A 26535-nucleotide genomic window follows, 5' to 3' on the forward strand; every position below is an offset into this window, starting at 1 on the left:
CTTGAGAGCTACATTCGTTTCCTAAAATAACAACTGTCCTTTGAATTCCTTGTGTAAGTGTGCATCATTGTGCACATGGAGTTGTTGTCTCTCAATAATAACGAATGCTTGTGATGGAAGCATATGAACTCAACTAAAGAATGAAGGCAAGCTTGTCACATGCATCCCAAGGCTCAGACAGCTGCTGGCTACTGAACTGTTGGCCAAGATAGAGTTCAAACCCTTTCAGGACTGCCTCTCCGATTCCTGACGTGAGCAAAACTGGGAGAGTCTAGCTAACCGCATCCTCTAATTGGACAACCATCAGATGATGGCTTGTTTGCTTCCAAACAGAGAGCAGGCACTGGCAGGAGATTAATAAAACATTCTCTGGATGTGGGTGTTGCTGCCAAGTCTGCCATTTATTTCCCATCCCTCGTTGCCCCGAGAAGGTGATGGTGGTCCTTCTTCTTGAACCGCTGCAGTCCGTGTGGTGAAGGTGCTCTCACAATGCTGTTGGGGAGGGAGTTCCAGGATTTTGACCCAGCGACGATCAAGGAACGGTCGATATATGTCCAAATCAGGATGGTGTGTGACTTGGAGGCGATCTTGGGGGTGATGGTGTTCCCATGCACTTGTTGCCCTTGTCCTTCCAGGCGGTGGATGTCGCGGGTTTGGGAGATGCTGCCGAAGAAGCCTTGGCGAGTTGCTGCAGTGCACCTTGTAGATGGTACACACTGTTATAAATCTCATCATCATAAAGAAACTACTCATGAAATAATGCTGGACGGCCAGCTGGTGGCGCCGTCCAAGGAGTATAAATACTCGGGCGTGGGCCCAGCTTGTCCAGGGACATTTTGTAAGACAGGAACTAGTGAAGTACAACTAGACCTCCATGTTCTGAAACAAGTTGATTAAAGCCTTGCTTTATACTCAAACCAAGTGTGTAGTGAGTTTTATTAAGTCACCCACTGCAGCCACGGTGTGCCCGTGGTGGAGGGAGTGGATGCTTAAGGTGGTGGATGGGGTGCCAATCAAGCGGGCTGCTTTGTCCTGGATGGTGCCGGGCTTCTTGAGTGTTGTTGGAGCTGCACCCACCAAATAGAAAGTGTTCCATCACACTCCTGACTTGTGCCTTGTAGGTGGTGGAGAGGCTTTGGGGAGTCAGGAGGTGAGTCAGTTGCCGCAGAATACCCAGTCTTGGACCAGCTCTTGTAGTCATGGAATTCATGTTGCAAGTCTGTCTTCACTTAACTGTTCAGAAGCCTGGAACAGTTGTAAATACAGTAGGCTGTAGCTATCGGAGATTGTTACCCAGCGATCGGTATGAGTTATTTCTATCACCTTGGGTGGGTTTTTCATCCTTTAACACTCGGTGGTGAATGACCATTATGTCTGATAGGGAAATACCATTGGGCAATCAACAGTTTCTGCAGCTAGGAGCAAATTCTTGATGTAATTTAACATTACATAGAAACATAGAAGATAGGAGCAGGAGTAGGCCATTCGGCCCCTCGAGCCTGTTCTGCCATTTAATGAGATCATGGCTGATCATCCAAATTCAGTACCCTGTCCCTGCTTTCTCCCCATATCCCTTGATCCCTTTAGCCTCAAGAAATATATCCAACTCCTTCTTGTCTTGAATATATTTAATAAGTTGGCCTCAACTGCCTTGTGTGGTAGAGAATTCCACAGGTTCACCACTCTCTGGGTGAAGAAATTCCTCCTCATCTCAGTCCTAAATGGTCTACCCCTTATCCTTAGACTGTGACCCCTGGTTCTGGACTCCCCCGCCATCGGGAACATCCTTCCTGCATCTAGTCTGTCTAGTCCTGTTAGAATTTTATAAGTTTCAATGAGATCCCCTCTCATTCTTCTAAACTCTAGTGAATATAAGCCTAATCAACCTTGTGGCACCTTCACTTGGAGCTCACAAAGAGGCAGAGCAAATATGTTGGCCAGCAGCTTATAGAAACAAGTGTAACTTTGCTCATTTTGACCAAGCTTAAATTTTATATCAAGATCTATAATGGGCTAGATATTTTGCCCAGCCATGTTAATTGGGGTGGGGTAAATCTAACCCACGGTATCGTCAGATTGTTTGATTGGAACCAGGCCTGATCCTGTACTGCCACATCCTACTTCATGGCGCAGTCTGATAGTCTGCTCAAGGTCCCACACGATGTACTGCTGCCTCACCCAAAACTGCTTTTAAACTTTAAAAAAAAAAGCGCTTTAAAAACATCGTGTTGCTTGAGATCATGGTGGCAGGGCATCTGCTCGAGCATCTCGAGAATCCAATCTCACAAAATAGTGATGTGGTGAAAAGTCTCCTGTGGCTTTCAGCAGTAGAGCTGACTGGTTCACAACAATCTGGTGACTTGTATGTCAACAACAACAACAACTTGTATTTATATAGTGCTTCGATGTAGTAAAACGTCCCAAGATGCTTCACAGGAGTATTATAAGACAAAAAAATTTGACACCGAGCCACATAAGGAGAAATTGGTCAGAGGTAGGATTTAAGCAGCGTCTTAAAGGAGGAGAGAGAGGCGGAGAGGTTTAGGGAGGGAATTCCAGAGCTTAGCTCCCAGGCAACAGAAGGCACAGCCGTCAATGGTTGAGCGATTTGTAATCGGGGATCCTCGAGGGCAGAATTAGAGGAGCGCAGATATCTCCCGGGGGGGGGGGGCGCGTTGTGGGGCTGAAGGAGATTACAGAGATAGGGAGGGGCGAGGCCATGGAGGGATTTGAAAATAAGGATGAGAATTTTGAAATCAAGGCGCTGCTTAACCGGGAGCCAATGTAGGTCAGCGAGCACAGGGTGATGGGTGAACGGGACTTGATGCGAGTTAGGACACGGGCAGCCGAGTTTTGGATGACCTCAAGTTTACATAGGGTAGAACGTGGGGGGGGGGGGGGCGGTCAGCCAGAAGTGCATTGGAATAGTCAAGGCTAGAGGTAACAAATGTAAGAAGTCACACAACACCAGGTTATAGTCCAACTGCTTTATTTGAAATCACAAGCTTTCGAAGCGCTGCTCCTTCATCAGGTGAAGTGGAGAAATGCATAAAGACACAGCATATATAGTCAGAGAATCATGTCAGATGTTTACAGGTAATGTTTCCAACTGCCATTTATCACAGCTCGGCAGGGAGATAATCACAGCAATCAAAGGTGTGAATGGTGTCCAAACAGGTCAGTCAGGAAAACATTACATCAAAGAACAATGAGATGGGGTCACAAGGGGTCAAATATTGCAGATGTTGGGGTCTGTATGAAAAACAAAAAAACAGACAAAAAACATTTTTTTTGCTGGAAATCACAGCAGGTCCGGCCGCATCTGTGTAGAGAGAACAAGCCAATGTTGACTCGAGTCTGGATGACCCTACGTCAGGTGGGGTTACATGTAGCGTGACATGAACCCAAGATCTCGGTTGAGGCCGTCCTCATGGGTGCGGAACTTGGCTATCGGTTTCTGCTCGACGATTTTGCGTTGTGTGTCTCGAAGGCCGCCTTGGAGAATGCTTACCCGAAGATCGGAGGCTGAATGTCCTTGACATTCGGGTAAGCATTCTCCAAGGCGGCCTTCGAGACACACGACAACGCAAAATCGTCGAGCAGAAACTGATAGCCAAGTTCCGCACCCATGAGGACGGCCTCAACCGAGATCTTGGGTTCATGTCACGCTACATGTAACCCCACCTGACGCAGGGTCATCCAGACTCGAGTCAACATTGGCTTGTTCTCTCTACACAGATGCGGGCGGACCTGCTGTGATATCCAGCAAAAAAAATGTTTTTTGTCTTTTTTTGTTTTTCATACAGACCCCAGCATCTGCAATATTTGACCCCTTGTGACCCCACCTCATTGTTCTTTGATGTAATGTTTTCCTGACTGACCTGTTTGGACACCATTCACACCTTTGATTGCTGTGATTATCTCTCTGCCGAGGTGTGATAAATGGCAGTTAGAAAGATTACCTGTAAACATCTGACATGATTCTCTGACTATATAAGCTGTGTCTTTATGCATCTCTCCACTTCACCTGACGAAGGAGCAGCGCTCCGAAAGCTTGTGATTTCAAATAAAGCTGTTGGACTATAACCTGGTGTTGTGACTTCTTACATTTGTCCACCCCAGTCCAACTCCGGCATCTCCACACCAGAGGTAACAAAGGCATGGATGAGGGTTTCAGCAGCGGATGAGCTGAGGCAAGGGCGGAGACGGGCGATGTTATGGAGGTGGAAGTAGGCGGTCTTTGTTACGCTGCGGATATGTGTTCGGAAGCTCATTTCAGGGTCAAATATGACACCAAGGTTGTGAACAGTGTGGTTCAGCCTCAGACAGATGTTAGGGAGAGGGATGGAGTCAGTGGCTGGGGATCGGAGTTTGTGGCAGGGACCGAAAACAATGGCTTCGGTCTTCCCAATATTTAATTGGAGAAAATTCTTTCCACATCCAGAACTGGATGTCTGACCAGCAGTCTGACAATTTAGAGACCGTGGAGGGGTCGGGAGAAGTGGTGGTGAGGTAGAGCTGGGTGTCATCAGCGTACATGTGGAAACTGACGCTGTGTTTTCGGATGATGTCGCCAAGGGGCAGCATGTAGATGAGAAAGAGGAGGGGGCCAAGGATAGATCTTTGGGGGACACCAGAGGTAACGATGCGGGAGCGGGAAGAGAATCCATTGCAGGTGATTCTCTGGCTACGATTAGATAGATAAGAATGGAACTAGGCGAATGCAGTCCCACCCAGCTGGACGATGGCAGAGAGGCGTTGGAGAAGGATGGAGTGGTCAACCGTGTCAAAGGCTGCAGACAAGTCGAGAAGGACGAGGAGGGATAGTTTACCTTTGTCACAGTCACAAAGGATGTCATTTGTGACTTTGAGAGCCATTTTGGTACTGTGGCAAGGGCGGAAACCTGATTGGAGGGATTCAAACATGGAGTTGCGGGAAAGATGGGCACGGATTTGAGGGGTGACAATACGTTCAAGGACTTTGGAGAGGAAAGGGAGGTTGGAGATGGGGCAGTAGTTTCCAAGGACGGAGGGATCAAGGGTTGGTTTTTTGAGGAGAGGGGTGATGAGGGCAGATTTGAGGGAGAGGGGGACAGTACCTGAGGAGAGAGAACCGGTAAGAAGTCAGTTAACATGTGATGCACTATCAACAACACCAAAGACTACGAGTTGAACTTATACGAAGTAGGCTTTTATTGACTAAGAACTGGAACATGCCTCTGCTAGTGGATCCATCCTAAGAGCTCCCGGGGGAAGGGTGGTGAGTCACCTTTATACCCGGGCTTAGGGGTGGAGCCAGGGGCGGAGACATGCCCGGACCTGTATAGAGTTAACAGTGGTTTACCACACAGACATGTACAGAGTTAGCAGTGGTTTACCACAACATGGGAGCCAGAAAAGGAAGTAGGGTGGTCAGCAGTTTGGTGGGAATAGCCTCGAGGGAGCAGGAAATGGGTCTCAGACAAAATGAGCATGGAGAGGTCATGAGGGAAGATTGGAGAGAAACTGGAGAAAGATGCGAGTTCAGGGCTAGGGCAAGGGGGGAACCTTCGAGGAAGTTTGACCCAGTGGGCTAGGGGAATGAAGGGAAGTGGCCGAGGCAGTTGAACGGATGGTCTCAATCTTAGAGACAAAGACGTCCATGAGCTCCTCACACTTGTTGTCCAAAATATAACTTCTAGGGCACAAGCAGCCTCCCCGCCCCCAGCCTCGGGCGGGCTCAGTAGTTGACACTTTACCCACGCATCGAAACAGGAGGAGGCCATTCAGCCCCTCGAGCCTGTTCCGCCATTGAATTCGATCGCGGCTGATCCGTGACCTCACTCTATATACCCGCATTTGCCCCATATCCCTTAACACCTTTGGTTAACAAAACTCTTGATCTCAGATTTAAAATTAACAATTGATCTAGCATCAGTTGTTGTTTGCAGAAGAGAGTTCCAAACTTCTACCACCCTTTGTGTGTAGAAGTGTTTCCTAACTTCACTCCTGAAAGGTCTGGCTCTAATTTTTAGACTCTGCCCCCCTAGTCCTAGACTCCCCAACCAGCAGAAATAGTTTCTCTCTCTACCCCATCAGTTCCCCTTTTAATATCCTGAAAACTTTGATCAAATCACCCCTTAATCTCCTAAATTCCAGGTAATACAACCCTAGTTTGTGTAATCTGGCCTCGACTGCACCAGACCTGGGAGTGCTTGATTCTGATACTGGAGTCGGACTCTTCCCCGACACTACTGCTCCTCACATTTCAGGACAGAAAAAAAAAAACCTGGATCCACTCAAAGGAAGAGTTGTATTGCTCTATCTGATCTGAAGCCAGCTCACCCACTGACTGCAATGTAACTTGAATGAGCTACCTGGCTCCTGAGCAGGTCCACAGGGTGCAAGCTGACCGTGAGTGATGGAGCGGTGAATTGGATGGTTGCACTAAGCAATCTAGTGCGTGTCCTTTTAACCCACACTGTAATAACAGCCTCCTCCTTTTGTTTTTGTGTTTTTCTCTCTCTCTCTCTCTCTCCCAGATCAGCCAAGTTGCCAGGAAAAAGGAAGGTGGAAGCAATGGAAAGTTGGCAGAGTTCGACCGCAGTCTGCGCCCGGATCAGGCGGGGCAGACTCCTCCAGGAGATGAGTACGAAGAGGACACTTCGGATGAGGAGGTAAGGAGGGATGGCTTTTCGCGCTTGCGCTTTTAACTCTTTTTTGAGGTTGCTAATTTGTGTGAATCAGTACGCGGGCCCAGTTGCTTATTTTGGTTCCGGGCCAGTCCTGTTGAGAGCTCACTCGTGTCCAACACGAAGCCTTGGAGTCTCCTGCTGCAGTAGAAGGCCCCCATTGTTAAACCGTACACTGGAGAATCTTCGTCTCGCTCTCTTTTTTTTCCCCCACCCCGCCAAGTTTTCTCCTCCTTTACGTGCTGACTCTTGCTGCAGTAAGGTGCAGCTTGCAGTTAGTTTCCTGGTACTTTGCCCAAGTGGTGAGCCTTGGGCCGTGTGTGTTTATGGCGTCAGCTGTTGCTTCAGTGGTAGCACTTTGGTCTGGGTCAGAAGGGCGTGGGCTCACCTCCCACTCCAGGGACTCGAGCACAAAATCTCTTGGATAAGGTGTGAAATCAAGGTGCCATCGACCCTCTCAGGTGGATTTGAAAGATCCCATGCCACTATTTGAAAACAAGTAAGATATCTTGGCCAATATTTATCCCTCCACCAACATCCGTCACCAAAACAGATTATCTGGTCATTTATCTCATGGCTGTTTGTGGGAGCTTGCTGTGCACAAATTGGCTACCGCGTTTCCTACATTACAACAGTGACTACGCTTCAAGAAGTCCTTCATTGGCTGTAAAGCGCTTCAGGACGTCCTGAGGTTACGGCTGTGCCGTCGCTGTCACGTAGTCAAACATGCAGAGAGCAAAAGAGCGAATAACCAGATGATCTGTTTTTGGTGGTGTTGGTTAAGGGAGCAATGTTGGCCAGGACACCGGAGAGAACTCTCTTGCTGTCCTGGGGATAGTGCCAGGGGATCTTTTACACCCAACCAAACAGGGAGATGGTTTAACGCCTCATTGGAAAGGCGGCACCTGCGACAATGCAGCACTCCCTTAGTGTCGGCTTGGATTGTGTGCTCAAGTCTCGGAGCAGGGCTTGAGCCCATAAACTTCCGACCAGGAGGCAAGGGTGCCACCAGCTGAGCCAAGCTGACACGTGAATCCCTCTGCTCTACAGTTGATAGGACAGCGGGTTGCTATGTCAAATCGTACTCTGTTGCCTCCATTTGTTGCTGACAATTTCTTCTCCCCCCTATTGTGGAGCGGTTGATTTTCTTTCACCGGGGTACTGTTCCCTGGATCTCGGATGTCCCCAGTGCCTCTGGTGAATGTCAGGAGGCTGTCTCTCCGTGGGAGGGCCGTGAGAGCCGAGCTGCTATCCTGTCGTGCCCCAACAACCATTTGTGCACACACTTCCCAGCAGGGGGTCGTTCGATAGTCACCGGGGTGACAACCAATGTTTCCGCTAAGGCGTGTGCGCGCGGCCAGGCAGTAATCTGAAAGGTCTGTGCCCGCTGCTCACCGGCTGTTACATTGTAAATACCACGCATGTGTGAACATGCACCCTAAAATTAGTTACAGGGAAAATTGGTGACAACTCCGGCTGATTTTTCCCCCTCCTCCTAAACCGGGGCATCGAGGCCCGTTGCGGAGGTCCTACTGTTTTAATCAGCTAACTCCACTCAGACCAGGGAATAAACTCTCGGCAGAAACATAGAAACATAGAAGATAGGAGCAGGAGTAGGCCATTCGGCCCCTCGAGCCTGCTCCGCCATTCAATGAGATCATGGCTGATCATCCAAATTCAGTACCCGGTCCCTGCCTTCTCCCCATATCCTTTGATCCCTTTAGACTTAAGAAATATATCTAACTCCTTCTTGAATATATTTAATGAATTGGCCTCCACTGCCTTGTGTGGTAGAGAATTCCACAGGTTCACCACTCTCTGGGTGAAGAAATTCCTCCTCATCTCTGTCCTAAATGGCTTACCCCTTATCCTTAGACTGTGACCCCTGGTTCTGGACTCCCCGACCATCGGGAACATCCTTCCAGCATCTAGTCTGTCTAGTCCTGTTAGAATTTTATAAGTTTCAATGAGATCCCCTCTCATTCTTCTAAACTCTAGTGAATATAAGCCTAATCGACCCAATCTCTCCTCGTACGTCATTTCTGCCATCCCAGGTATCAGCCTGGTGAATCTTCGCTGCACTCCCTCCATGGTAAGAACGTCCTTCCTCAGCTCAGCTGCTCACTCTGCTCTCGACGCAGCCTATCTCTCCTCCTTCATGGCTTGCACAGATCCCTTCAGGGTGCTTGGTCTCGCCGTCTCGCGCCTCCTCCGGCTCCCGGCCGAGCCTCTTCACTGCTGTTGCGGCAGTCTCTCAAATAGTCGCTCCCCACACCCGCTGTGCGTCTTCATTCCTGAGCGCTGAGGTGTTCGCTCCTGACATCTGGTTTCACTGCAGATGTGGTGGTGGGGGGGGCGGGGGGTTGTGTACTCGGCCTACGTTGGGTCCAGTTCCTGCGGGGATTGGTGTCGGCAGTTACCGCTGCTGGATTAGGTGTTCTTTTCTACCAAATCTCCCTGGGACCAGTGTTGCCGGTCAGTCCTCTGCCGGTGCTGAGGACGTTTGCAGATTTGGATCTGTTTAGTCTGGTTTCTGGTTGCCGCATTCCAACCCCCTCCTTTTTCCCCCCCCCCTTCACTTTGTTCCCTGTTATAGTTTGAACAGACGTTGTGATTACTGTCGGGGAGTTAACTGCTGCTGTCAAAGGATCTGCAGTTTAAAAACTCCAGTGTGCCATTCTTGAAAAGGTTTGGTCCCAGCAGTGAGCCTAGCCGTCGTGTTAGATAAACGCTGTCATCGTCGGTGCGCTTTTATAAATTGCTCTCTCCCTCGTGCACGGTGCGATGGCGTGCATATTATGTCTGTAAATTTGACCGTATTGTTGCTGCTGCACTCATTTGGATGCGCTTCTCTCTAACGCAAAAGCGTCCCATAGAACCGTTGAAGTTGGAGGCCGTTCGGCCCATCGTGTCTGTGCCGGCCCTTTTGCTAGAACAGTCCAAAACGAATCCCGTTGCCCGGCACTCTTCCCCGTAGCCCTGCACCTTCCTCGGCCTCATATTTGTCCAATTTTTCCTCAAATGATGTCAACAGTCTTCGCCCCAGTTGTAACGTAACCATTCCGATGCTGAACAGTGTTTTGCATTAGCATTTATCTACCGTCGATTTAAAAGTGATAGGTAGAAGGATGAGAGGGGAGTTGAGATTACTAGTCCAGTAACGCTATGCTGCCGTACCCTATGTACCGTTTTTAGATGGTGTGGGTAAAGGCTGACTGCTGCTTCTCCCTCCTAGATGTCACTCACTTGATTACAGACCCAGGCACACTTCGTAGAGTCGTAGAATCTTACAACAACAACTTCGATTTATACAGCGCCTTTAACGTAGTAAATGGACCCAAGGCGCTTCATGGGAGTGATTTTTCAGGCAAAAATTTGACTGCAGGAAATGCATGATGACTGAAGCTATAAAAAGCCATCGGTTAAATTCTGCCGGCGTTAATGCAAAGTAATTGGATTTCTTCTTGTATTGGTGCCGTAGGTCACTTCAAGGGCCTCGAGTTAACCACTGAGTGAGACTGGAGTCAGGAGTAGGGGTGGCGGGTTCCCTTCCCTGAAGGATGTCCGTGAGCCAGTTGGGTTCCTACGACAATCTGGCAGTTTTCACGGGGACTTTATTCTCCCAGCTCACAAATGACCAGATTTATTGAGTTCAGTTCCGTAACCTGCCTTGGCGGGACTTGAACTCACCGCCATCTTCTCGGGGGGGGCAACTGGCGATGGGCAGTAAATGCCGGCCTTGCCAGTGGCGCCTGCCTCCAGAGAATGAATAATAATTTATTTGAAAGGACCTGTGGGATTGTTAGTCCAAGACCATAACCACTACACTACTGTACCCTGGATACAAGCAGGGTCGCTGTCTTGGTTAGGAGCCAAGTTTAGAAAGGGGAGCAAGACTCACGTCGACCCCTTGTTTGGCGCAAGTTCATCTCGGAGTCTCTGATGTGTTGCTGCTTTGTTTTTACATGGAAATAAGCTGGGAAAGGGGGATAATGTGACAATGTTAGCAACAGGATAAGACTGTTAGGCCCAAAGTCGATTTAAAAATTTTTTTTTTTTTTTTTTTTTTTTTTTAAAGAGGTCCACTCCCTCTACCTGCCTTTGTTTAGTATCCCTCAATCACTGCTCTCATCAAATACAGTAACAATAGTCCCTTGAACCCATTTGAAATTGGCCCAGAAATTCGGGTCGGAGGCTTCCCGTGGGTGCAAGCCCCCGACCTGCATTTACCCAGCACGCCGGCCGTTGAGCTGTGGGCCCGTGTGGGATTCTGATCCTGGGCCGCCTCCAACTGCCGGCGCGCAGTGCTTGCGTATCCCAGGGGCGCAGTTAGTTCAAAGCGTCTCCTGGGATCACGTGGGCCATGGAGCGCCAATGGTAGCAGGGAATCTCTCTTCATAGATTTGACAGGAAGAGCTGTCAAAACTATAAATACTATAAGCCCCAAAACATCACTAAAACTTCAAATAAATTTTTTAAAATATCACATTTTTAAAATAACTATAAATGACATAAAATAACTATTTTAAACAATAATTTAAATTTTTGAAAAAATTAATTAGAGTTTCTAACGGGGCTAAAAATAAACTTACTTTTAAAGTATTTAAAAATAATAAACCTGTGGAAAAAATGTTTTAATTTTACTTAATTACCTTGTTAAAAGCAGGCCTTGTGTCTGCTTTTTACATGTGTAGCTGCTGGAGACTTACCCTCCCGGAAAAACCTGCAAAAAAAAACGTAAGTTCAATGCGCACGCGCTGCCTCTCCCGCGCACGCGTTCGACCTGTGAACCCCTTCCTTTAAGGGAACGGAAGTTCCGGTTTCCCGCGCGTGCGCAGCGCATGCACGAAACCGGCACTTTCGTTGGGCCTACGCGTGAGTACCCAGCGCGTACTCACCCGTGGGGACCCGAAGTTCTGGCCCATTAATGTCCTTCCCTGCTAACATTCTACAGCCTATTGCCTCTTGGGTGAAAAAGTTCTGCCTGATTTCCTCTCTTACTCTTAACTTCCTAATTGTTAAACTCGAGTCCCCTGGGATTTGATCCCTTCCGCACAATCTGGATTTGTGAGGGTGGGGTGGGGTGGAATTAGCCACTCGACCACAGCTGCTGATTCTGTTGACCCAAGCCAGAGTTAATCCAAGGGATACAAAATGAAAATACTGCAGATGCTGGAAATCTGAAATAAAAACAGAAAATGCTGGAGATACTCAGCAGGTCAGGCAGCATCTGTGAAGAGAGAAACAGCGTTAACGTTTCGTCTGACGAAAGGTCATCGACCTGAAACGTTAACTCTTGTTTCTCTCTTCACAGATGCTGCATGACCTGCTGAGTATCTCCAGCATTTTCTGTTTTTAATCCAAGGGATATTTGTCGTTCCGTTTACAAGTGGGCTGTTTGTTTCAATGGTGACGGCCAGTGACATATTGGGGAAGGGGGCGAGAGAAGCTGGCTGGGAGGAGACACTTCGTACCAAAAGTACGAGGGGTTGAAATGAACAGCAGCGTGCTGTCCTCGCGCTTTAGGGAGGGAGTGACTGACTCTCTGATAATATGACAGACTTGGTTTTAAAAAAAAGCGTCAAGAAATCAACACAGATAGAATAAAGCAGACAGTTATTAACCTTAACATCCGAGTGTTTTATTTTACGAGAGGTTGTGATTGCAAGGGACACACTCGCATAACTTCACTTGTTCATCTTCCAGAGTCTGTTCTGTTTCTACATGGAAAGGTTATGGCAAGGTGCAACTTTCCGTTCTCTGCTTTGACAGCCCTTTCAGTCAGAAACCCTTTCAGGCGAACAATGAGAATAGCTCCTTTCAGCCGGTCCAGCTGGCCCTGTCATTCAGGGGACCTGTGCGCAGGATCTTGTCCTTCCTGCTTCGCTGTCCAGTTCCTATCCCTTTAGGAGCCGGTAGACTGCCAGTTTTCCTTTTCAGAAAGCTTTGACTGTGTTGTTTGCTCTGCTGGCTAGCCGTCTGTTCCTTTTAAGGATAAAACAGTTACTCCTACAGTTAAATTTGTTGGTTTCTTGGGCTGCCCGACAGCTCCCTCGATTTCCCCCTCGTGATATTGAGCACAGACAACTTCTCCACTTCTGCCTGGTTGGCCCAGGGGTCTGACTCAGGCGCTGAGCCATTTTATCGGAGCTGGTGAGTGGTTCCAGGTACAGAATTCTGGATGAGCCCACGTTTTGCGGAGTATGGGGAAAGAGGAGAGGGATGGGAGGAAGCGGATAGCTCTTTCAGAAAGTTGATACAGGCCGATGGGCTGAATGGCCTCCTACCCTTTACAATTCTATCGAATGCCCATCCGTGGCTTTCATGAGAATTTTCAGGCTTCCAAATGAAGAGGGGGTGTTTTCATTTTTTGCACTGAAAAAGAAAGACTTGCATTTCTGTCGCGCCTCTCACGACCACCGGACGTCCTAAAGCGCTTTACAGCCAATGAAGTACTTTTTGAAGTGGAGTCACTGTTGTAATGTAGGAACTGCGGCAGCCAATTTGCGCACAGCAAGCTCCCACAAACAGCAATGTGACAATGACCCAGATAATCTGTTTTACCGCTGTTGCATGAGGGATAAATATTGGCCGGGACGCTGGGGAGAACTCCCCTTATCTGTGAAATTGTGCCATGGGATCGTTTACGTCCACCCGAGGGGGCAGACGGGGCTTCGGTTTAACCTCTCGTCTGAAAGACTGCACAAGATCTCGGTTGACACTCCAGCACTCCTTCAGTACTGCATTGGGAGTGCCAACCTGGCTCTTGTGCTCAAATCCCTGGAGTGGGACTTGAACCGACGTCGTTCTGAATCAGAGGCGAGAGTGCTACCCACTGAGCCACAGCCCCCTGCCCAAATCCCCCCCCCCCCCCGCCCCCCCCCCAAATAATTCTCAATGTTGAAAGCCGCAGCGAGGCTGGTGTCTCTTTAAAGGTACAGACGGAAGGAAGGCTTCGCTGCCGAATGATTATTCCATCTGTCTGAAGCGAGTGAGTGACGAGGCATTGTGGAATAGAGTGCTGGCAGCCGTCCCTGTTCCACTTCCTGGCAATCCCTGCTGCCGGTAGCCTGCAGTCTCCGAGCTGATGGAAGTTCAATCGCACAGTAGCTGCAGGGCTCTCCTGGAATAGCCATCAGGCCCTCGCAGCTTTCACTGAAAGCAGCTGCCTGCTTTGTTTGGGCTGGAGTGGAGGGGGTCGGCGGCGGGGCGGGGGGGTGGGGGAAGGTCTGGGGTGGGGGTGTGGTGGTTGCCTATCGACTGTGATTCATGTGTACCAGTCCAGGGGTAGCTGCTAACCTTTGCCCAAGAGTCGCTGTCGCTGGCCACCCATCGGCTCCATGTATCAAGGACAGTGCATTCATGGATAGTGCAACCTGTGGTATAAAATCCATCTCTGTTGAACCCACCCTTGTTATAAGGCTGAGCCATTGCCTGGGACCTTTTGTGCTTCCGTGCATGGTTAACTATCACTTGCTGACCCAGGGTTGTTCGACAATGCACGGGGCTGTGGCAAATCTGTGATGCCTCAGTGCAGTTACTTCAAGCCTTCCTGCGCCTCCAGTATTTACTGCAGCCAAACTCCAGATACATGTTCGGATTTGGTCGTGATGCAGTACTTGCAGCATCCATTGTGACCACTGGAGGGGGCTGGAGTATCACGAGAGTCACAGCTCCCTCCAGTAGCAGAATGTGGGTATTGCAACAGCTGAGGACCAAGGTGGCTCCAATATCTCGACAGGGTGCAGGTTGTAGACACCTGTGTTCTTAATTCCCTCTTCAGCTGAAGTTATACATCGTTACTGGGGATACAGTTCAATGGGCGCCAGGCACCATTATGTACCTGGCTCAACTGGCAGGCTATTCAACTTTGGGGGCATCCCGCCCAGGCCTGACCCAATCATTTCCCACATTCAACAGAAGTGCATCTTGCAGCAGTGGTAGACGTCAGGAGCGGGATCTTTACCACCTCTGCTTCTGTCCCGACTGAGATTGGCTAAGTCGAGGATTTTACCTGAGCCTTTTAGTAAACAAATCCCCGAAGCATTATTATCAAATATAGACGTTAGCTGGGAGTAGCCTGTGAAGGATAGGCAATGTTGCAGCCTCCGAGCTCTTATTATGGTTGTTTGAATCTTCTGAATCCCTCCCATTGAGTGAGGTTACAGAGGCATTGAGTGCCCTCCAATTCTAATACACCAGCCTCGAATTCCCATTAAAACTCTGCTTCCGATTGCAAACCTCCAGTTGCACACTGGCTCCCTGGATCATCGTAGCTTCTTACACCCGTCAATCAATGTAACTCCAGCACAAATCACGGAGCTGGATCCAGATCGGGGTCCCTGCTAATCCCACTCTAACTCTCCCCCCAACCCTGCACACTTTCTCTCTTCATTTTCTCTCTCTCCTCCCTTGCCAAAGTAAATCCACACCTCACTGGTGGTGAGCTTGATCAAGGCCTTGTCCTCGATAGGCAGGCACCTGGAAGGAATCCGCACAAACCCTGAACGACCGCCGTCCTTCGCTAATGTGACGGATATCACGCTGGGAGTGTGAGGGTTCTGATCGATCATTCTGTGTCGTTGGTGGGAGTGTGACCGTCGCGGCTCAGTGGGTAACACTCTCGTCTCTGAGTCGCGAGACTCCACAGACTTGAGCCCATTATCCAGGCTGACACTCCCAGTGCAGTACTGAGGGAGCGCTGCACTGTCGGAGGGGCAGTACTGAGGGAGCGCCGCACTGTCGGAGGAGCAATACTGAGGGAGCGCTGCACTGTCGGAGGGGCAGTACTGAGGGAGCGCTGCACTGTCGGAGGGTCAGTACTGAGGGAGCGCTGCACTGTCGGAGGGGCAGTACTGAGGGAGCGCTGCACTGTCAGAGGGACAGTACTGAGGGAACGCTGCACTGTCGGAGGGACAGTACTGAGGGAACGCTGCACTGTCGGAGGGACAGTACTGAGGGAGCGCCGCACTGTCGGAGGGGCAGTACTGAGGGAGCGCTGCACTGTCGGAGGGGCAGTACTGAGGAAGTGCTGCACTGTCGGAGGGGCAGTACTGAGGGAGTGCCGCACTGACGGAGGGGCAGTACTGAGGGAGTGCCGCACTGACGGAGGGGCAGTACTGAGGGAGCGCTGCACTGTCGGAGGGGTAGTACTGAGGAAGTGCTGCACTGTCGGAGGGGCAGTACTGAGGGAGCGCTGCACTGTCGGAGGGGCAGTACTGAGGGAGCGCTGCACTGTCGGAGGAGCAGTACCGAGGGAGAGCTGCACTGTCGGAGGAGCAGTACCGAGGGAGTGCTGTACTGTCGGAGGGGCAGTACTGAGGGAGCGCTGCACTGTCGGAGGGGCAGTACCGAGGGAGCGCTGCACTGTCGGAGGGGCAGTACCGAGGAAGTGCTGCACTGTCGGAGGGGCAGTACTGAGGGAGTGCCGCACTGACGGAGGGGCAGTACTGAGGGAGTGCTGCACTGTCGGAGGGGCAGTACTGAGGGAGCGCTGCACTGTCGGAGGGGCAGTACTGAGGGAGTGCCGCACTGACGGAGGGGCAGTACTGAGGGAGTGCTGCACTGACGGAGGTGCAGTACTGAGGGAGCGCTGCACTGTCAGAGGGGTAGTACTGAGGGAGAGCTGCACTGTCGGAGGGGCAGTACTGAGGGAGCGCTGCACTGTCGGAGGGGCAGTACTGAGGGAGAGCTGCACTGTCGGAGGGGCAGTACTGAGGGAGCGCTGCACTGTCGGAGGGGCAGTACTGAGGGAGAGCTGCACTGACGGAGGGGCAGTACTGAGGGAGTGCTGCACTGACGGAGGGGCAGTACTGAGGGAGTGCTGCACTGTCGGAGGGGTAGTACTGAGGGAGAGCTGCACTGTCGGAGGGGCAGTACTGAGGGAGCGCTGCACTGTCGGAGGGGCAGTACTGAGGGAGAGCTGCACTGTCGGAGGGGCAGTACTGAGGGAGCGCTGCACTGTCGGAGGGGCAGTACTGAGGGAGTGCTGCACTGTCGGAGGGGCAGTACTGAGGGAGAGCTGCACTGTCGGAGGGGTAGTACTGAGGGAGAGCTGCAGGAGGGGCAGTAGTGAGGGAGCGCTGCACTGACAGAGGGGCCGACTTTCAGATGAGATGTTAAACCGAGGCCCAGTCTGCCCTCTCTGGAAGTAAAAGTTCACACGCCACTATTTGAAGAGGAGCAGGAGCGTTCTCCCCGGTGTCCTAGCCAATATTTATCCCTCAACCAACATCACTTTAAAAAAAAAAAAAAGATCATCAGGTTATTATTTCATTGCTTTTTGTGGAATCTTGCTGTGCACAAATTTGCTGTTGTGTTTGCTGTGTGACAACAGTGACCACCCTCCAACAGCACTTCATTGGTTGTCAAGCACTTGGAGGCATCCTGAGATCGTGAAAGGTGCTACAGAAATGCAAGTCTTTTTCTTTCATTGTGTGTATTCTCTGAATGTTGGAGGTTGGCGTAGTGGAGCTTGTCTTCGGGTTGGCATGGCGGAGTTTGTAGGTATGTGGCTGGAGTTCCCTGGAGAAGGGTGAGTGTGACGCCAGAGCGCATCCCTCTCCAGTTATGGAGTGCTTCACATTCCCAGCGGGAATTTTGTTTGGTGCCCCGCTGTATGTTGCTGTTGAGATCAGTGTTCCCTCTTTTTTTTTGGTGCACGGTCCCTTTAACTGGCTGCACGGCCCATTCAAATTTTCACCCCTGCGCATTTTCTCCCATATAAAAACACGGTGAGCGGCCATCGCGGGACCTGTGGACCCCTGCGCGGCCATGCAGCTTAGTGGGAACGTTGGTTGAGATGCTGTACAGGGCCACGCACCGCTCCCCACAACCCAGTGGCACTAAACCTAAGGACCCTCAATCCATTCCCCCTCCAGTAAATCCCATTTCCCCTCCCAAGCACCGCTAAACACAAACAAAAACAGATTAACCGGTCGTTTATCTCATTGCTGTTTGTGGGAGCTTGCTGTGTGTAAATCGGCTGCTGCCATCCCCTACATAACAACAGTGACTGCCCCATAAAACTACTTCCGGGACTGCAGAAGAGCTTCGGGACGTCCCGCTATTGTGGAAGGTGCTATAGAAATGCAAGTTCTTTCTTGCTTCAAATACGAGATATCAACCTCCAGCTAGTTCAGACTATCCTGCTGTTTTATCCTCGGCTTTAGAAATGGTAAAAATAAACTAAAGGGTACTTATTTGCAATTTTCACAGAATAATGCGCAGTCGTCTAATTTACTCCCTAAAGCACCAGTTAAAACAATAGCTTGCATTCTTACAGCACACTGCATGTCGTGAGACGCCCCAAGGCGCTTCACTATCGACAGGTGACCAAAAGCTTGGTCAAAGAGGTAGGTTTTAAGGAGCGTCTCAAAGGAGGAGAGAGAGGTGGAGAGGTTTAGGGAGGGAATTCCAGAGCTTCGAGCGTTGGCAGCAGGCACGGCCACCAGTGGCGGGGTGAAGGCAGTGGGGGAGCACGAAACCAGAATTGGAGGAACAAAGAGCTCTCTGAGGGTTGTGGGGCTGGAGGAGGTTGCAGGGATAGGAAGGGGAGAGGCCGTGGAGGGATTTGAAAACGAGAAAAATCCCCAAATATAATTGAATGAAAGTGGAGTTTGACTTGCTCAGTAAATCAGTGACGCTGATCCTCACCCTTACATGGCACTAAAACCGTGTAAAGGAACAGCGAATCCTTGGCGTCACTGTGAGCTACCCCATGGCGGAGCTAGTACAACATTAAAAACTTTCCTCAGCGCCACACTTCAACCTATTCTGATTCTGAGTAGCATCATAAATCTGCTGGGAGATAGAAACATTTCCCCCCGCACCCCCCAACTTATTTTCTTTCGTCCTAATCCCCAACAGTGACTCCAGCAATCACGCACGTGCTTTATTTTGCACTCGGTAACTTCTCAACGAATTTGTGCGCCGCTTGAAATTGTGGAGGGAACACCAAGTTCTCGGGCAAGAAAAGACTGTTCAGCCTGTCTCTGTTCGTCCCTGCTGTACCCCCAGAGTGCAGTTATACTGCTGCTTGTGTCTCATCAGGAGAAGACTTTGGGTTCGCATCCACTCGATCTCAAGCTGCTACTGAGGACTCATAGAAGATAGGAGCAGGAGTTGGCCATTCGGCCCCTCGAGCCTGCTCCGCCATTTAATGAGATCATGGCTGATCATCCCAATTCAGTACCCTGTCCCTGCTTTCTCCCCATATCCCTTGATCCCTTTAGCCTTAAGAAATATATCCAACTCCTTCTTGAATATATTTAATGAATTGGCCTCAACTGCCTCGGACTCGGTGAAGTGCGAGCCTCTGTCTGGGAGACTGTCTCGCTCTAGTTTGAACTTGCATTGGGTGCCGTACTCCTGCAGTCTGACTCTCCGAGGCGGCAGTAACTCGGTAACCTTGCCGTTACAGTGCCGTACACCAGTGGGCTGGGGAAACTTTCACACGGCTGCAAGGCACAGCAGTATGGCCGAATCGCATCTGAGCTTTGAAGCATCTTGCAGTCCATTTCCCATAAATGAAGTGAGAAAGGTCCTCTCTCTTCCCCCTCCCATTTAGTCCCACCCGGTGCGGTACCTGCTCTGATAGCTTAGTTGGTTTTTAGCACATTTGATGGGATTGTGGCGGTTTGACCCTGAGTTTGTTTCTGGACAATTTGTTACTGAGCAAATATAACGTAAAAACAATCTCGCCTCTGGGTCACAAGGTTGTGGGTTCAAGTCCCACTCCAGAGACTTGAGCACAAAAATCTAGGCTGACACTTCAGCACAGTACTGAGGGAGCGCTGCACTGTCGGAGGTGCCGTCTTTCGGATGAGACGTTAAACCGAGGCCCTGTCTGCGCTCTCAGGTGGACGTAAAAGATCCCATGGCACTATATCGAAGAAGAGCAGGGGAGTTATCCCCGGTGTCCTGGCCAATATTTATCCCTCAGTCAACATAACAAAAACAGATGATCTGGTCATTATCGCATTGCTGTTTGTGGGAGCTTGCTGTGTGCAAATTGGCTGCCGCGTTTCCTACATTACAACAGTGACTACACTTCAAAAGTACTTCATTGGCGGTAAAGTGCCTTGAGATGTCCGGTGGTCGTGAAAGGCGCTATATAAATGCAAGTCTTTCTTTAGATAGAGTGGATAGGAAGGATCTATTTCCCTCAGCAGAGAGGTCAATAACCAGGGGGCACAGATTTACAGTAATTGGTAGAAGGATTAGAAGGGAGTTGAGGAGAACTTTTTTCACCCAGAGGGTGGTGGGGGTCTGGAACTCACTGCCTGAAAGGGTGGTCGAGGCAGAAACCCTCATCACATTTAAAAAGTACCTGGATATGCACTTGAAGTGCCGTAACCGACAGGGCTACGGACCAAGAGATGGAAAATGGGATTAGGCTGAATAGCTCTTTCTTGGCCGGCATAGGCACGATGGGCCGTAAATTTCTAAGATTCTAATAACCGCTCTGTGACGATCTGTTTAGGGTTGATCAGTGCCGAAGCTGCGAGCCTCTTCTGGTGCCAGTGTAGAGCTGCACGTTAACAGCAGTGCTTAACCAAACACCACTGAATCACTCGGGTGCCCAAAGCAAATAATGGTTTCCAAAAAAAATGTGAAGGTGTTGGATTTCCCCAGTTTACGAGCCTGGGTTTTGTAAGTTAATGCAGTTTGGGGTGAATGTGAGTGCGTTGCAACACTCGAAGGTGGTGAAAGGTGTCTGAGCCAGGTGTGAGGCTGCCTGTAATGTGTCGGGTTGGAATCGCTTAATGCTCCCGGTGACACCTCTGGCATGTTGCACGTTTTGATCGTGCGGGTACGAGCGTTGTACGTTCCACCTTTTTGAGGTTAATCCGGGGGGTTGGGGTGGGGGGCATTAATCCAAAACTCGGCTGCCTGTGTGTCCTAACTCGCAACAAGTCCCGTTCACCCATCACCCCTGTGCTCACTGACCTCTCATCCTTGTTCAAAATTTTTCCCTATCTCTCTAACCTCTTCCAACCCTATAAATCCGCTGCGATCTCTGCGCTCCGCCAATTCTGCCCTCTTGAGCATCCCCGATTTTAATCACCCCACCATTGGTGGCCGTGCCTTCGGCTGTCTGGGCCCCAAGCTCAGGAATCCCCTTCCTAAGCCTCTCCGCCTCTCTCTCCTTTTAAGACGCTCCTTAAAACAGAGATGAGGAGGAATTTCTTCACCCAGAGAGTGGTGAACCTGTGGAATTCTCTACCACACAAGGCAGTGGAGGCCAATTCATTAAATATATTCAAGAAGGAGTTGGATATATTTCTTAAGGCTAAAGGGATCAAGGGATATGGGGAGAAGGCAGGGACCGGGTAGTGAATTTGGATGATCAGCCATGATCGCATTGAACGGCGGAGCAGGCTCGAGGGGCCGAATGGCCTACTCCTGCTCCTATCTTCTATGTTTCTAAAACCTCCCTCTTTGACCAAGCTTTTGGCGACCTGTCCCTAGTATCTCCTCGTGTGGCTCGGTGTCGCACTCTGCTGATAGCGCTCCTGTCAAGCTCCCTGGGACGTTCTGCCACATTAAAGGTGCTGTATGAATGCAAGGTGGTGTTGGTGGTGGAGCTCTGCAGGAGGGCTTTTCCCCTTTTAAAGCCGTACAATATTTCTCTCGGAAAAGCCCCTCCCTCCCCCACGCCACACCTTGCAATTCAGATTCAAGATTCAAGTTTCTCTTCAATAAGGTGTATTTCTGATGGTGGAAAAAGCGTTGGCCTCGGCCTGTGCCCGTGACCAGGAAATGTACGTGTAATAGGCTTTCCTTTTGTTCTCCCTTCGCTGGGAGAGTCGAATGGTGTTTTTCTAACTGAGATGAATGTTGACAAGAGATGAAGAGCTGGTTTGCTTTGGCAGGCGCTCGTGAGTGGCTGAGCTGCTTGCACGCTCCTCTGGTGTAACGACCGGCCCGAGCAGCGGGTGGCGGGGGGTGGCGAGAAGCTGCACGCAGGTGCGAGCCCCGGCAGCCACTGATTGACAGCCAAGCCACCTGTCGTCCTTTGCCATGTGTGTGTGTGTGTGTTTTCTTAAGTGCTTCCTTTCATCCGGCTTCCCAGCGCTCCCAGTCAGGCCACGTGTATCCCACCAGGTCTCCTGATTGAAACCAACTGGAGCTGAGAGGCTGGGACTGCTCTTGAGGGGGCCTCGGGGAGTGTGGGGGGTGGGGGGGGTGGTGCAGCACGACGCGGGGAATGCCACAGGAAAAGAGAGCAGGAGATTTCAGTGGAAGTAATCTAACAGGGCTGTCACTGGAGAGTGCGTGTCTGGGGCCAAGTTAAGTGCCAAAAATGATTCCGATTACAATGCTGTTTAAACAGTGTCTGATCGCCAATTAGCTCGTCTAATAACCGCTCAGGAATCTCCACAGATTCTTGTTTTGACTGCACGGAAAACGTTCTTTTTTTCATTGCAGCCCCAGATTGATTGTTAATCACAGTCTGCTGCGATCGTGTAGCCGGCAAGGTGCTTTCTACCTGGTGTGTTGGCACGGCTGGGTGACTCGTGCCCACTCATCCCAGCTGTGCTGAGTGCAGGGTAGCTGTTCCCTACTCTCTCTCTCTCTCTTTCTCTCTCTCTCTCTCTCTCTCTTTCTCTTTCCCCCCCCCCCCTCCCCCTCCCTCAGGAAGAATGTGTGTGCTGTCTCCTGTCTCCACTATAAAAAATAAAATTAAGACTTGCATTTATACAGCGCCTTTCACGACTACCGGATATCCCAAAGCGCTTTACAGCCAATTAAGTACTTTTGAAGTGTAGTCAATGTTGTAATGTAGGAAACGCAGCAGCCAATTTGTGCACAGCAAGCTCCCACAAACAGCAATGTGAGAATGACCAGATAATCTGTTTTAGTGATGTTGGTTGAGGGATAAATATTGACCAGGACACTGGGGAGAACCCCTCTGCTCTTCTTCGAAATAGTGCCATGGGTTCTTTCACGTCCACCGGAGAGGGCAGACGGGGCCTCGGTTTAACGTCTCGCCCGAAAGACAGCACCTGCGACAGTGCGGCGCTCCCTCAGTACTGCCCCTCCGACAGTGCGGCGCTCCCTCAGTACTGCCCCTCCGACAGTGCGGCGCTCCCTCAGTACTGCCCCTCCGACAGTGCGGCGCTCCCTCAGTACTGCCCCTCCGACAGTGCGGCGCTCCCTCAGTACTGGAATGTTGTGTGCCTAGGCATGCGGTGAAGGGTGTTTGATTTGACGCAGGGGCCTTGCCCCTTTGTAAGGATGTGGAGACACAGACCCTGTGCCGCCTGCACACCTCTCCGCCCTGGTTAAACGGTCTTTCCTCAGCTGGTGTAAAAAGAAAGAACTTGCATTTCTATAGCACCTTCCTCGACCTCAGGACATCCCAGAGCGCTTTACAGCCAATGAAGTAATTTTGAAATGTAGTCACTGTTGTAATACTGGTAACCATGGCAGCCAAGTATTGCACAGCAAGCTCCCATAAAGAGCCATGAGATAATGACCAGATAAACTGTTTTTTGTGATGTTGGTTGAGGGACACTAGAGCGAACTCCGCTGCTCTTTAAACATCAAAGTTCTCCAACCCTGTCAGAAGCAGGTAGCCTACATAGTAATGGAGCTCTTGTCTCTATAATGTCTGAAAGATTTCAGCTTATTCTAAAAAGAAAAGAAAGCCTTGCATTTGTACAGCGCCTTTCACGACCACCGGACGTCTCAAAGCACTTTACAGCCAATGAAGTACTTTTGAAGTGTGGCCACTGTTCTAATGTGGGAAACGCAGCAACCATTTTGTGCACAGCAAACTCCCACAAACAGCAATGTGATAATGACCAGATAATCTGTTTATTTTGTTGTGTTGATTGAGGGATAAGTATTGGCCCCAGGACACTGGGGATAACTCCCCTGCTCTTCTTCGAAATAGTGCCGTGGGATCTTTAACGTCCACCTGAGAGAACAGACGGGACCTCGGTTTAACGTCTCATCTGAAAGACGGCACCTCTGACAGTGCAGCACTCCCTCAGCACTGCACTGAAGTGTCAGCCTAGCTTTATGTGCTCAAGTCCCTAACGCAGTGGCCTCCATCGGAGGACTTGGAACAAACCGGGACTGGCGGTGTAGTTAGTCGACAGAAGTGGTGCGGAAACTGCGGCATTTGGGGCCATGAGACCTCCGGTCTACCTGGGCAACAGTGCCCCAGTGACTGGCCCTCCCTCGACTGTGACGGACTAGCACATTCAAACATATAGCTTGCACCTTGGCAGGGTGGTGGGGGTGTGCAACGGGGGGAACCTTATGTGCCTGTTAGTTGCACAAAATTACATTTTTCTGGTTTAATCTAAGGGTGATCGGGGAATGCGGGCCACCGACGCGCAAAATGGAGGTGGAATTTGATTTTGGCTGGGTGACAATCGGGCAGTAACAGACCAGCTGCCCATCAGGCACCCCCCACACCCACCCCCCCCACCTGATTTCCCTTTCTGTTTAAGTGCAAGCGGGGTGTACAATGGGCGGCCGATCCATTCCTGTCCCTTTTGCGTCCCTGCTGTGGTTCAATTTCACCGCAGATATGCAGAGGCCCGGGTTTGCAGGGTTGTGTATTGAGGAGTCGTGCATGAGCTGCAGGGTGACTGCGTTACCCAATGTCTGCTGGGTTTACTCCACCCCCCCCCCCCCAGCATAGGAGGTGCTGAGGTCAATGGTAGCACCTCCCTATGGGTGCCTCCGGCTGGGGTTAGTTTACTCGGCTCAGATCAGCTATTGAGTCTGGGTTTTTCCGTTCAGTACGGCACCGTAAAACATCACGGGGTGTGTTTAGAGAGATGGAAGAAGGACTTGGATTTCTATCGCACTTTTCATCTGCTGGGGACTGCACTGGGAGTATTAGCCCAGACTTACTCACTGAGCCCTTGTGTGGATTGGAATATAGTAACAGGAGGAGGCTATTCAGCCCTTCGAGCCTGTTCTACCATTCAATTAGATCATGCCTGTATCTAATTGAATGGCATTCGGTCTGTATCTTGACTCCATCTACCCACCTTGGTCCCGTAACCCCTAATACAGCACAATCGCCGGCCAGTGCTAAACGACGCGGCCTGGTTCTCCTGGGGACGAGGTGAAGTTCAATGATGATATAATCGCTTGAAGCACTCGCCGTTCTGGAGGAGCAGCCTTCAGTAATTGAAGGGAAACTGGGCAGGCAGCCTAAAATAACTAGAAGCAGCAGCTCCCGGAGATCAAATCTCACTCGCAGCGAAAACCAAAGTCTTTCCACCACCCGCCCCCCCCCCCCCCCCCGCCCTCCCCATTAAAAGAAAAACTGCTTCGACATTGGGGTCGGGCCGAAGGCATAAAATGGGACGTGGGGGGTAGGAGTGGGAATAAAATTGGCGGGGGGGGGGGAAGCAGTGGGAATAAATCAGCGGCTCGTATTTTAGAGGTAGAGTCTGGAGACGCAGAGCGTGCATTATGCCAAGGTGGTGAAGCAGTGTCTCGCTCAAGTGTTCCGAGCACGGCCTGGTCTCTCACTGGCTGTACAATCCGTCAGGGTTTCTCCGCACTACCTCAAGTCTTTCAGGATCTGCGAGGATTGTTCCAAAACGTTGCTCCTTTTTAAGCTGCTGCTACTTCAGTTCTAAAGCGCGGAAACATCTCTGCAGCGCCTGCCACGTCCTCGGACGTCCCGAAACGCTTTGCAGCCAATGAAGTACTTTTTGTAATGTAGGAAATGCGGTAGCCAATTTGCGCACAGCAAGCTCCCGTAAACAGCAATGAGATAAATGACCAGATTTTTTTTTTTTTCCTACTGGTGTTTGTTGAGATGTGAATGTTGGCCAGGACACCAGGCGAACTCCATGAAGCCTCCTTGAATAGTGCCAGGGGATCTTTCCTAAAGACAGGACCTCCAACAATGTAGCATTCCCTCCCTCCTGCACTGACATTACAGCTTGGATTATGTGCTCCAGTCCCGGTGCAGTGTTCCAACACATTGAGGGCCACAGTCCCAACCTATGTCTCGCTGAGGGGCCACTCGGGTACACTGTACCACCGCATGATGGATGCCTTCTGCGCCCGTGGTTCCTGCGCGTCGTGGGCTCATAAATTCCATTCTCCCACTGTGGATAGCTTCCTCAGTGGAGGCCAGGCACAGGAAGAGGGAGAAATATCCTGTAAGACTAATGGTTCTATTAAATAGTCCCGTTTAATGGTGCTCTCGCATACAGCTGGCATCGCTTTGCTTCCTAATGAAATTCACCTGCTGCCTTTTGCTGACAGTGCCAGCAAGGTTGGAGTTGGTGCGGGAGGGGGGGGAGCAGGGTCACCGATGGAGCTTGGGGCAAGCCCTGCTTCGGGCTGATGGAATGCGGAGGGTTAGGGTGGGCTTTAGTCAAACAGTGTGCCATGGCTCCGTATCTCTGGATTCAGCCTGCGTAGCAGTCGGATTGTTTGAGGCAGGAGATGCGCTGGTATTTACAAGTGTTTTTTTTTTTAGCCCCCACCGTCTTCAGCTGCTTCATCAATGATCTTCCCTCCATCATAAGGTCAGAAATGGGGATGTTCGCTGATGATTGCGCAGTGTTCAGTTCCATTCACAGTTCCTCAGGTAATGAAGCAGTCCGTGTCTGCATGCAGCAAGACCTGGACGACATTCAGGCTTGGACTGATAAGTGGCAGGTAACAATCATGCCACACAAGTGCCAGGCAATGACCACCTCCAACAAGAGAGAGTTTAACCACCTCCCCATGACATTCAACGGCATTACCATCGCCGAATCCCCCAATATCAACACCCTGGGGGGTCAACATTGACCTGAAACTTAACTGGACCAGCCACAAATGCCATGGCTACTAACCCTGGTGTGTGCCTTTTAAAATCTGCAGAGTG

General features: G+C 50.5%; 1 protein-coding gene across 2 annotated transcripts in view; it reads left to right on the plus strand.

The window, feature by feature from the left end:
* The window catches only part of bop1 (BOP1 ribosomal biogenesis factor), a 209098-nt gene that overhangs the window by 51222 nt on the left and 131341 nt on the right, over positions 1 to 26535 (plus strand). For both annotated transcript variants that reach the window (XM_085987300.1, XM_085987302.1), the window contains one exon: positions 6522 to 6656. In XM_085987300.1, coding sequence (XP_085843426.1) covers positions 6522 to 6656 — 135 coding nt within the window. The remainder of the gene's footprint in view (positions 1 to 6521; positions 6657 to 26535) is intronic.

The sequence above is a fragment of the Somniosus microcephalus genome, chromosome 5 (genome assembly GCF_052327205.1).
Source record: "Somniosus microcephalus isolate GS21.2 chromosome 5, FLI_Smic_1.0, whole genome shotgun sequence".
Classification (NCBI taxonomy): domain Eukaryota; kingdom Metazoa; phylum Chordata; class Chondrichthyes; order Squaliformes; family Somniosidae; genus Somniosus; species Somniosus microcephalus.